The sequence below is a fragment of the Antedon bifida genome, chromosome 6 (genome assembly GCF_963402885.1).
Source record: "Antedon bifida chromosome 6, ecAntBifi1.1, whole genome shotgun sequence".
Classification (NCBI taxonomy): Eukaryota; Metazoa; Echinodermata; class Crinoidea; order Comatulida; family Antedonidae; genus Antedon; species Antedon bifida.
The window spans coordinates 20880701-20894209 of NC_136231.1; the positions used below are offsets into that span (position 1 = coordinate 20880701).

Here is a 13509-nt window from a genome sequence, read left to right on the forward strand (position 1 = left end):
TTTTAAACGCGCATTCACATTTTCTATTTTTATAGATCAATAAAATCCAGTGTGCCACCCACTCAATCATCAGATTTTTGTTGGTTTTGCGTTATTTTATAGTCTGTAATACATCGTAAATGATCAGATAAGAGCCGCCGATTTCGGAAAAGGAGGATACCCGGCATCATGGCCGTGGCTTCTTTGATCACTTACGATGAGCGAGTAGTTTATGTCATCTCATTCTATTTAACATCCATTTTATTAACAAGTTTTTGAGTTAACTCTTTTATATTTACTATGTTTCATAACGTTTACAAGTTTTAATTAATTGTTGAGTTGAGTTCCTTTAATATGTTGAGGGTATTACGCTATTGGTTTCCTAGCTGATGAGTGCAATGCACGCCTGCATAGACAATGCATGTTAATTGTTGTGCAGGAGATCCGATCAATAGCCACCTCCCTAACTGAGGATCGAAACAGTTATCATCATTGGTGTCATATGAAAAATAAATTTAAATCAAAATAAAAAAGTAATTGGCTTAAATACACTCAAAATTTATATTTTTGGAATTCCCAAAATCAATTTAACCTGTGCAATAAATGATGATGATAGCTGTCCTGGGATAAACAACCCAGTTACTTATTTTTATACTAATTTGGTAATCAACATCGACAGCAGTGGTTCAGAAAGAGTCGAGCTCATTGACGATTTCACATGATCTCGTCGGCTTTTCTTTGTATGCCTCACAGCAGTAGGTAAGTACTGTACTTATTATTCTCTCCAAGCTTTTGGTTGGTGACTTGGCAAAAAAACCCATTCCAGTATGTTTCATCTTGAACAATAATTTTTGTTAGACGGACATAATTGTTTATATAGCAACTAAATGAATGATAATGGTTAATTGATGAAAGATTATACAGCATAGCGTCACTTTGATCAGATCTCCTGATAATGAATTAATGTAAAGGAAACCAAAAGCGCAATATTCATTATAATAGTATTCCATCTTGGTTAGCCAATTAATAAAAATTGTAGAAACAACTTGACAAGTCATTATTATCAAATCAATCTTATTATCCTAGCAAACACAAATCCATACAGTAATACTGATCCAGATTGTTTATTGGAAATTGTATATTACAATACAGTATAAACAATTTTGTAGGCCTATTTAAAATTAGTTTGAAAATAACAATGCAATATACCAAACTTTCAAATTTCCATGAAGCAGAGAAATGTCAGTAGAATAATAGATTGATAACAAATGTGTGTAATAACCTGTGTGTTCAAAGACCATTTTTTCCAATTACTTTTCATACCATACATGATAAATTCCATTGGTTTTTATGATTGATTCCTGTGCACATTTAAAGCTCAGGTACAGGCATGAATTTTAAATGTAATATCTGGTTAATTGTACATAAATCAAATATTTATAATGAAATCAAGACAAAAAAACATGAATTTCCCTTAATATGGTCAAATACAAAATTTGGCAAAATTCTGCCATAAAAACTAGGAAGACCTTTTTTCAGTAGTTAGGTAGTTAACCTAATGTAATAACATGTCTGGTGACTCCCTAGAAGGTGAAAAAAAGATGGTGGATATACAGTGGATAATTTTTGCTATAGCATGAAAATAAAAATCTGAAGTTGAATAAAAATACCAGAACTGTAAAATTCAAGTTATATTACCTATATTTAGTCATCTGATAACATTTTTTACCACACCGTTTAGTTTTCATAGCTTTTTAAAATGCCTCTCTATTTACAAAATTTGTGTACAAAAGAATAGAGATTTTACTGTGTAATTTGAAAAGGGGTTTCATTTTCAGACATCAGAAAACAAATAATTTGTCCAAAATTCAATGAATCTGAATCTTTGTATACAATAGAATAATTTTGTGTTCGTTTTGTTGTGCTAGTGGTTTTAGAAGTGTAGCAATGTTTACCGATTTTGTACTTAGAAAAACTCTTTGTGAAACGGATATTTTGTGGTTGTTCAAAGTAGTTAGCAATATTTGGCAATCTTTGAAATTTGCCAATAACGCCATTGGCAACAGCCTGATTTTCCTCTGTTGCTAGTTTTGATGACAGTTTACTAAAAAGCTTCTTCATGTCATTGTTATTTGTTTCCTCTGTTAAACTTCTCACTAAGTCAGGAAGGGCCTTTGTCATTTGTACTGCGAATGAAATCACTGATAAGAAAGTGCTTATTTTCAACAAGCTCGTGTAACACAAATAAAATCCCAAAAATTATGAAACATAGGGGAAACTATAGATCGATAATTATTGGAATGTATGATCAATAGAAATTTTTTGCCCGCACCTGGCCTTTAAAGCTTTTGAATCAAAATGTAATCAACAATCATAATAAAACATTCAATTTGATTAGAGATTCAATATTCAATTGTGTTCAAGCAGATTTGGTGGATATGACATATACATGCCATCATCTGTTTCAATAAATACACACTTCTTACAGATTTCTGTAAGAGGAAGCAAGATATTATTACCTGGGGTTACAATTGCCATATGATTACAAAGTTGTCTGTGTGTGTAACTGTTAAGGGTTGGGTTTTGAATGCGAGTTGGTGCAATTAGAGACTGATTAGAAATGTATTTTTGGACAATTGCAAAAGGGGTTTCATTTTCAGACATCAGAAAACAAATAATTTGTCCAAAATTCAATGAATCTGAATCTTTGTATACAATAGAATAATTTTGTGTTCGTTTTGTTGTGCTAGTGGTTTTAGAAGTGTAGCAATGTTTACCGATTTTGTACTTAGAAAAACTCTTTGTGAAACGGATATTTTGTGGTTGTTCAAAGTAGTTAGCAATATTTGGCAATCTTTGAAATTTGCCAATAACGCCATTGGCAACAGCCTGATTTTCCTCTGTTGCTAGTTTTGATGACAGTTTACTAAAAAGCTTCTTCATGTCATTGTTATTTGTTTCCTCTGTTAAACTTCTCACTAAGTCAGGAAGGGCCTTTGTCATTTGTACTGCAAATGAAATCTGAAATCCAAGAACATTATTTATTACTGTATTAAAAAGTAAAATAAGCATTAGCATTATTTCTTATTATTATTATTATTATTTAGCTTTCAAGCACCTATATATAATTGTACATATAATAATGAATGTATACCTGGCTATTCACATATCTTGTGCCATGAAACATACTTTTGAGGTGAGCATTCATTGACTCGAACCCAAAGCAAGAAAAATGGAAAAGTGGGCCATACAGTTTAACAAAGTATGGCATGTGTCGTAATGTGTGAATATTCATTGTCTGTCTTGTTTCACCTGCCGAGGGAAAAGGCATATACCGTATTCATTTAATGTGATTATACTCATTGTTCATTTCTACAAACAATATGACAATCATGTTTATTAACTAGATACAAAAGTTGTCAAATGTGCACGTCATCAGGCTGAGAGTATAGAAATCATATTTATGTATTCTCAATCATTGAATGGTTTGAAAAATTGTAATAAATATGCAGTTGCATTTACCGTATATAGTTGGAAAAATTTGACAAAAATCATTCAGAAGAATGTTGGCATATGAGAGGTCTGCTGATGTGATGCGTTCTTGAACAAGCAGAGACAATCCAGACACTAATAGGCAATAGTGGATGAAAATATCCGGTTCCAATATGCCTCTTAACACAGGTACTGAAAAGTGAAGTAACCATTCACGGTACTCTGTAGCTGTAATAACAACGCAAAAGTCACATAATCATGGAAAAACAGGTGTCTAGGAAACTTGGATATATCTGAGTTTTCTAGATCTAGAAAACTCAGATATATCTGAGCTCTGAGTTTTCTAGACACCCTGAAAAAACGGCTACAATTTATGAAACATGCAATCCAGTTGAAGGTCGCAAAATGATTGAAGGTTACATTGGTAATATTTTCAACATTTGCTTTTGATGTGTTTTGTCTGATCATACCATATTCAACTTAAGGAAATAAAAATGGTGCACGTCATACTCTGTATATAAACAGTATAGACTACTGGAAAAAAATGAAAAAGAATTTTATTACCTTTCCAGTGCTGGCTTTCCTCCAACCTTCTTTGACTACGAGCAATAAAATCGGGTAACTTTATCTTCATAAATCTTGTATTCATAAGATCAATCTACATTAACATTCAATTTATATTTATTATTATAATTAAATTAGGTGTATCAGAATATGAAACATTAAAAATTGCTAATAACAATATAAAAAGGACTAAATAAACAGTATAGTATTGTGTGTAATCTAAATGCATATTCAACAGTTATCAGTTAGAACACAAGTGACAAATTAGCTAAATTATTCAAACAATGATTGTTTAGAAGCTCACTGGAATTAAATCTACATAATTTGTGTTTATAAAAGAAGTATGTGCAATTTCAAATGAAATTTTCTTTTAAATATGTTTTACCTTAGAACCAATATAAAACTTCTTTGCCTTGTGGTCTTTTCCAAGCCACAAGTTCAACATGGATTTGGTAACTCCTAACAAGCAGGAATGCATCCAGTCAATTGGAAATACACATGATAAATCAACATAGCTCAAAGCTACCAAAGGGCATGCTCCCTTTATTCCTCTGACCTGAAAGTATGAAAATATATCAATTAAATAATGGAGCTATAAATTGTGATTGTATAGGCATTGTACAATAACTTTACACAATCAATAAAAAAAAGTCTACAATAACACTGAGACAATTTGATTGTTGTCTCAGAATAACAGTAGCCGTTTACAACTGTTATATCTAGCGGTACCACAAAGGATTTCATGACCTAATTCTACTTGGTAGTCATGGCATCTGTAAAAAAATATTGTAACATGTTACAATATTTTTTTCTCATGATCACTATGGTAACAGAGTGCAGTGAATTCCATGTTATTGTTGACGACCGAGCGAGTTCATTGCGGAAGTTTACAATCGTCACGTTCACGCATTTCCTTTCTGGTACGCGGTACGAAGCGAATTTAAATATATGTAAACACTTATAACCCCAAGGTCGCTGATACCAATAATATTTATGGCTAGTCTGGTTAGTAGGACTACTACTGATATACCTTCAGCACAGCTGAGTTGGTGGGTAGACTAGGCCTAGCCTAGAGTGGATGATTTGAAGGCTAGCTATTTTGTTAAGTATCACTAAAAAGGGAAACGTCCGTAATTTTTCAGAAATCAATGACGAACGTACGGAAATGAAGACCAAAATACATAAACTACCAGCAATTATAATTTACCTTAAATTTTAGGAAACCCTCAGCAAAACATAATAATTAATGAACAAATCAACGACTCGAACTAAAAGGTCCGTAATGCAAGCTTCCGGGTTTCTCCATACTACAAGCATGGACAAGCGTTGAAACACGGCATGTGTTTCAAGGAGCAACGGGCAGAGTACAATGCACTGGGTCTGTCAGTTCGAAAATCATTCTGCGCAGTCTCAAAAACCACTGAAAATAAACGTCTGGGAGCGTCTTTGGGTAAAGATAGCGTTTAACGTTTTTCGTGGGCGACTACTCACTGATTTTAACTGATTATTGAAAAGCGAAAACTTTGATATAAAATGATTTTAAAAAAAATTTATTTTCAAATAAATTGTTATTCGGCGTTATGGAGCAGAATAATAATAATAATAAAATAACTCACAGCCTTGCGTGTTACGGCAGCAGTTCTGGCGTCTTGAATGATAGTTTGATGTGACCGATGTTCATTGTTGTCAGTGAACGGATAGTGTCTGTGAAGTGGGGCATTTGGTCTTGTCATACCCTCGTCTAAACAAAGTGAACAGCCAAACCGACCATTAAATTGTTTCATATTAGACACCATTGCTCTGGCCGGTAAGTCTAAACACGATGCCAGTAGATGCCCTTTTACTTGTTTTTCTCCATAGCACGTCATGATTTGAATTCCTGCGATTGAATCATCAGTGTACAAGTATCATATAAATATTTAGCCAGAAAAGTTGTTATGGTTTTATTATATTTATTTTAATCCCCTTCCCCCTTTACAGCGAACCCCCATCCCCGACATGCCCAATACCTCATCCTCATCTCCCACAGTACATAAGGTTGTTCGTAAATTGAAAAAATCGTAAACTCGTTCGTGAATAACTCTAACCAGGGAGATGTAAAATAAACTAACTTCTTCCCTCCTGTATGAGGGTACGTCGAGCGATACGTGTCTGTAAATTTCAAAGAGTTGCTAATGAATTGCAGATTTTCAGCTGAAATATAAATACGTATTTTTGGTACCTGGATGCCCCTGGATGTAACATGTTATTGTTGTTATAGCCTTCTTCCGACGTACATAAAAAAATTGAACGCTGCGGTTATTATAGTATTTATGTTTATGAAATATAGTGTATCATCATCATAGAGCATTATAGTGAATATTAATATATTACACTATACTTTCTATAGAATCATGTACTGTAGTTTACATTATAACATCCGATTTTTTTTATAGGCCACCAGCCGATACGTACTCAACTCAAATACTACCTATTTGTCCGAAGCCCCCCCCCCCCCCCCCTTTGACAGACCCTGGCTACGGCCCTGTACGTTACAGTATTTTGAACATTAAAAAAAAAATACGAACCTCTACTAAACCGCAACAGAACGTCAATAAGTGATCGCAAGTATGTCGTCATACTTGGCTTTTCGGCTTGGCAGTGCAGAAGACATGGTATTATGTATCGTCTTGCAAATCTGAAATGTGTAAATAGTACGGTATTGGTGGATCATTCCAGAACAGGTTAATTATAACCTACCGGTATGTCTTATATTTTGCATTAACATTTGAAATTTAGGCGATCCAACAATCGCCCACCCCCTCTTCATCCTCTCCCACTGACATCTAAAAAAACACCAGTAAAGTAATTTTTTAAAGTATAAGTAATTTATTTTACAAAATATATTGCATGTTATTACTAATGTACCTACCTATATTGCACTGGCAATTCATTAATTGCCAAGTATACAGGCCAGAGACTTCCTTTATTTGATGATTTGAAAACTGCCACGCCATCTGCATAAAAAAAATCATTTCAAAAAAATGTATCATCCACATTTAGGCTATGACATACTGAACGCTTTATTGGGATTTTTCCCTTCGACCCCACCGCGACATCGCGGCGGCAGCCACATTACCCTCAGGAAAGTGATGATGATATGTGTTAGTTGTTATTTTCATATCATAAATAACTACCATGATGCTAACCAGTATTCATCATGAATGTCAGATGAACAGTATTCATCATCGGTTCTCTTGGAACAATTCTACTGTACTCTTCACCGTCACATACGTCCTTCCACACACCAGCTTCCGCGTACCGACGTCTTGCCATTACCATCTCACAAAAATGTTGATCTGAAAAATACATTTATTTAAAAAGAGGTTAGAAAACGTGTCTGTTATTTTATAATACCACTGTGTATTTGAAAAGGTTGTATACAATAACGTCATCTTACCTTGGAAAAGTTTTTGAATCTGATTTTCGACATCCAAGCTTAAGTACTCTAGCACTTTCCCACTCATGTCCGTACAGTTACATGAATCGGATGACGTTTCCACTTCTCTATTGCAGTTTTCGCAGTAAAAATGGGTTGTTGATGTTTCAAATTGGGTATTTTTCTTTAGAATCTCTTTGACCATGTAAGTTGACTTAGCGATGACACACGTTGGTGGAAGTATAGAGGCAATCAAATGTAGAAGATCGGAGAATGCTTCTCCCGAAAGTGAATGTTTGATAACGAATAGCATTAAAGATGTATATAGAGAAATATGTGTCTGAGGACAACCGTCAAATAAAGGATGTTTGCCATTGACGGGTTCCTCGCCTTCGATGTTGTCGTACTCATCATCTGTCGGTGCGTCACTACTGATCGAAGGATCGGTGGTAGGCCGACTTGAGATGGTACTATCACTACTACTACTATCGTCAGTATTTGAGACATTTTCTGGTGATGAAAAAATGGAGCTACTCCTGTCTAATTCAAAATCAGACTCACTTTCGCTTGACGAAGAACTTGTCAATATTGATTCCCTTAATAAGGGGCCAGGTGTTTTTTTAGCTAATATTACTGCTTTCAAATATCGAGCACGTCTAGGGTTAAACCCATGACGTTTTGATAGTACACGCCGTCTCTTTTGCGGTGTTGCCAGAAATTGCTCTTCTGTTGTGGTGGTATCACTTGAATCCATGTTGCATACTACTAGGCCTAGTACTACCTACAGTATCGAAATTAATAAAATGTTAAAAACAAATCAAAGATAAACGCAAGCAATTATATAGCAAAAATGATTACCTCTAAAAAGGGCACCTTGTAAAATTTAGGGGGGGTTGCATGCGGACCCAATGACACAATATTGATTGATTTTTATAAAGAATATAAAGCCTTATTAATTATAATATAAGTTAAGTTATATTTTAGGCCTAGCCTATATTGAAAAATCAGTACTTACTACTTGATTTAAATAGAGTTCTTTCAAATCCAAACATATTACCGCGAAATTTGAAAGACGATGCAAGCTTGTGCACAATATGTCAAAAGGGCAGCCCTGACTAGGCCTAGCCTAGGCCTAGGCTCTTAATATAATATTAGGACTTGCCCAAATTTAGCTTACTGACGTAGGCCTATAATAAGTAGAAACTAATACAATATGGCTATTCTATAGCTAGGCATTCCGGATAGACATAGGCCTAGGCCTATATGTATATTATTTGCTTTAAAAAAAAAAGAAATGTGACACATATAGGATAGCTTAGGCCTAGCTAGGCCTATTATAGGCCTATACAACATAGGCTAGGCTAGCCTAAAAAGCCTATTAGGGCCTAGTATAGCCTATGTATGTAGCCAATATAGGGCTAGGCTATATGCCTATAGGCTAGGCCTATTATACTAGCTAGCTATATAGGTGAATGGGTCTTGTTATAAGTTTACACGTCCCAAATAAAATGTAGGACTCATCATGTAAATCTATGTATGTATTTTACTGACCTGTTGAGGTGTACAGTGTTTAGCTCTTCATATTATTCATCATCTAGGCCTAGCGTGTGTAGCGTTCTCCGCTCTCTGCTGGCACGTCACACGACCAAAGATCGTATAGCGTCACTTCGTTTTATCTTTTGCACACGACGATAGGAGCCGCCGGACACGTCACACGCCGTATATACGTGACATGTCGTGCGCATATTATACGCGTCTCGCACGCGACGCCCGGGGCATACCAAACATAACAAGGGGGCGGCTCGCGGCGGAGGCGTCTTCAGATAATTTTCAAAAATCGTGTGAAAAAGGGTGATATTCAATATCCATGACGGGTGGTAAATATGGTAACAAATTCACTTTAAGGATAAATTCCAGTAATTTAGAAACAAATTATGAAAATAAAAAGGGTGCGTAAAATTACCCGTATCATCTGTCCGTCCGTCCGTTCGTCCGTGCGCGTAAGTTTCAAATCATTTGGCGGTCGATCCTCCTCTTTTTTCTCTTGTTCTTCTTCTCCGCCCGTCGGTTGTCTGTTCATCATCATCATCTTTTTAGTAAATTTGTTTAATCATTATGGGTCTAATCACATTAATGATTTGGATTAATGACGATCCTGTTACGGGTAATGTTATCAAAATAGAGAATATTGTAGAGCCACGGTGGGAATTGAATGACTATTTAGTAGGAGACCGTGTTAAAGCAAAGTGCCCAGGTTTTGGTATACAGACAGGACTGATTGGAGAAATAGGCGGTAAGTTAATTTATTTGGTCCAACAGCACTCATATCATTGTATAGCCTTAGGTTCGACAACCGTAACACACAAATTAATTTGTGATAGGCCTATTAATAAAACTTATGATATGGTCTAGCCTATTAAATAAGATTTTAAAAGTAATAGGCCCTAAATTAACTTAACGTCACTGGAGGACAACTGAAATTTATAATTACCAATAATAATGGTTAGGGCCCAGGCCTACCCTAGGCCCTAGGTAGGTATAGGGCCTAGTTAGGCCTATATAACTCTCTCAACCTTAAAAGTATACCTGTTTGCCAACATTTAGTTTTACTTTTAGGCTATACTATTTTTTGCAGATGAATCAATGCGGAAAAAATTCTCCAAAATACTTTCTGGCCCAGAGTTTCCAGATTTGGTCTCCCAAGTCCTGGAAAGTGAGACACATATCCAGAAAGGGCAAAAGGCGAGTACATACATATACTAATTAGGCCTATGCCTACTACTATCATTATTAAAGCAGATAAAAAGTTACAATCAATAGGCCCCTAGAATAAATGAAACAATGATACACTTTAAACTACAAAAATTGAATAATACACTAGGCCCTAAGCCTAGGCTACATCGAATACATTTAAGCTGCATGAAGTTAGCAGTTAACAGTTTCTTAAAAAGAGAAAGTGTTCATATAGTATATGCCTATATATTCATGTATAGTCATACAAATAAAATATGATATTAATGTGGGAAAGCTATATTAACGGTGAAAATTAAATATTTTTTTATTTATTACAGAAAGCATTAGAACTAATGCCACCAAAGAAAAAGGTAGGGTTCATTGTGTTTATAGTCTATATATGCCGATTTTAGTACTGTAAACATAAACATGTTTTGGTTGTGTGACCGTTTTATTTCATTTACAGGCTGCCGCATCAACCGTTTCCGTTCCACCAACAAAGAAGATAGTAGAGGTAAATTGTTCTCATTGAATGAATCAATTGTGATGAATAATTTACGATACCGAATGGAACTATCGTTCCGTATTTATTCGAATAAAACACCTTTCATAGCAGAATTCTTTGACTTCCATGATCTACAATTTACCAAGCATTTTGATACAATTTTACATTATTTTATCACTTCTTAATATTAATTGTGTTATACTATAGTTTTTCATACCTATGTGTTTTTTTTTATTGGGAGTTTATTCGAACAAATACGGCATGTGAAAATCCAACTTTCATGGGTGCATGCCATTCACATTAAGGGTGCATAATTACGTTTTTGTTTTAAATTACAGATGGCTTCAGAACCCATACAACAAAAGAAATCCTCAAAAAGGAAAAACGTAGAAGTACATTGTGTTTAGTATTTTCCACTTACTTTTGCATTTTGCACTTGCATTTTGTTTTTGCCAAATTGTTTTTAATACTTTAATAGGCAGCATTTTGATACAATTGTTACTGTATTTTACCAGTTCTTGTTATTGATTGTGTTATAGTTTTTTATATCTAGGGCTTTATTATTTGATTATACATGTTACTAATTACACCCAAAAAAATAAACGCCCTCGCCCAAAATCACCACATGCATTATTTTTGTTTATATTTATTTTTATATTTATGTTATGATATCCAGCTTTCATGATTTTAAATCTACCATTGTTCTTGATTAACGTGAACTACGCAATTTTTTATTTAGCATTCGTCTAGTCTATGCCGATGTTAGTACTGTAAACATAACATCACAACAACTGCCTTTAGATAATAATTATTAATAAATATTTTGGTTGTGTGACCGTTTTATTTCATTTACAGGCTGCCGCATCAACCGTTTCGGTTCCACAAAAAAAGAAGATAGTAGAGGTAAATTTTTCTCATTAAATGAAGCAATTGTGATGCATAATTTACGATACCGAGTGGAACTTTATTTATATATTTATACAAGTTACCATAAACGCATCGAATAAATAGTCATTGCGACTTGTTTTTATATTATCCAGGATATTATTATTATTTTATGATATCCAGCTTTCATGATTTTAAATCTACCATTGTTCTTGATTAACGTGACCTACGTAATTGTTGCTCGAATATAATTACAGGCAATCACGGTAAAAAAAGCCGTGGCAGCTGAGAAGAAGCAAAAAGAAAAAGCGAGGGAACAATATGCAGTGTCCTCAACATTAAGTTTGGTAGATGGAGGGAATTATCAGGACATAATAGATAAGGTAAAATATGTTTTAAAAATGTATTTAGCCCAAAGTTGAATAGTTCAATTTAAAGGCCAGGTGCGAGCAAAAAATGTCTATTGATCATACATTCCAATAATTATCGATCTATAGTTTCCCCTATGTTTCATAATTTTTTGAATTTTATTTGTATTACACGAGCTTGTTGAAAATAAGCACTTTCTTATCAGTGGGGGGATAGTTCAAATTACACAGTAAAATCTCTAGGCCTATTCTTTTGTACACACATTTTGTAAATAGAGAGGCATTTTAAAAAGCTATGAAAAATAAACGGTGTGGTAACAAATGTTATCAGATGACTAAATATAGGTAATAAAACTTGAATTTTACATTTCTGGTTTTTTTTATTCAACTTCAGATTTTTATTTTCATGCTAGCTATAGCAAAAATTATCCACCGTATATCCACCATCTTTTTTCACCTTCTAGGGAGTCACCAGACATGTTATTACATTAGGTTAAACTACATAAAAAAAGTCTTCCTGGTTTTTATATTTTATAATTTATTTTGTATTTGACCATATTCATGTTTTTTCGTCCTGATTTCTGTTACAAATATTTTATTTATGTACAATTAACCAGATATTATATTTAAAATTCATGCCTGTACCTGAGCTTTAAGCATAAGTATCCCTCAACTCCGATTGTTCATTTGTTTGTAAACCGTTATGCACAATAAATGTCTATAGTTATCAATTAATAATTATATGTAATTTAATTTGATTTTTGAAGCTCAACCGCATAGAACAAAATCAACAAACTATTATGTCGTTGATGCAGGACAGGCAAGCTGTCAAGTTCTTGTACAAGGTACGGTAGATGAGACACAATTTAAAGTAATATATGTTAGCTTGTGTAATATCTGTGAAACTGAACATATTTTTCAGAATTTGAATTTTTAAACGTTTCAGAATTTGAAGACTGCCGCCGTTGCGGATGATGGACGATGTGAGTACATAAGATATAATTTGTAATAATTTGATGTCTCTCCTTCATATAAAGTTGCAATCTTTAATATATTTTTAAAAATGTTTTCACACTTACGTCGTTTAGTATAATGTAACTTAGTCAGAGTAGTAGGGCAAGCTGACCAATTACTCGGCTTTCTGACGCACTGAGCTGCTACACAGTAGTTACATACAATTATCATTAATTATACCGTATTCTATATTAACTTATTTGTAGTGGCTGATCATATATCTGGTGAAAGCAGGCATGCGGCGAAATCGCCACCATCATCATGTCCTCTTCCTCCTCCTCCTCCTCCTCCTTCTTCCCAAGAGGATTCTGATACTAGTGGTAGGTTTTGAAAATAATTGTTTAGCCGGCCGTGAATTTGGTGTGTTATTTATTATGTTGATCTAATCGATTGGAAACAATTTATACATGTGATCTACAAGGATTTATAAATACTTTTTAAAAACATTCCTCGTTGTAATGTTCTTGGAATATAAACACATCATAACTTTTTTTTTTTGTTTTGTTTATAACAAGAATTTACATACATGGGTGATGCGAAATTTGGGGTCA

General features: G+C 34.1%; 2 protein-coding genes across 4 annotated transcripts in view; one reads left to right on the forward strand and one right to left on the reverse strand.

Annotated features, from left to right (window-relative positions):
• The window catches only part of LOC144845914 (E3 ubiquitin-protein ligase MIB1-like), a 78281-nt gene that overhangs the window by 47604 nt on the left and 17168 nt on the right, over window positions 1-13509 (forward strand). The gene's annotated exons all lie outside the window — the stretch shown is intronic.
• LOC144844910 (uncharacterized) lies at window positions 1132-8207 on the reverse strand. The gene is made up of 10 exons (XM_078702018.1): window positions 7475-8207; window positions 7224-7373; window positions 6947-7031; window positions 6603-6712; window positions 5652-5914; window positions 4421-4591; window positions 4036-4129; window positions 3502-3699; window positions 3134-3291; window positions 1132-3000 (listed from the first exon to the last, which is right to left on the reverse strand). Exons 1-10 carry the CDS (start codon window positions 8205-8207, stop codon window positions 2389-2391), a joined length of 2574 nt encoding a protein of 857 aa, XP_078558144.1. The 3' UTR covers window positions 1132-2388.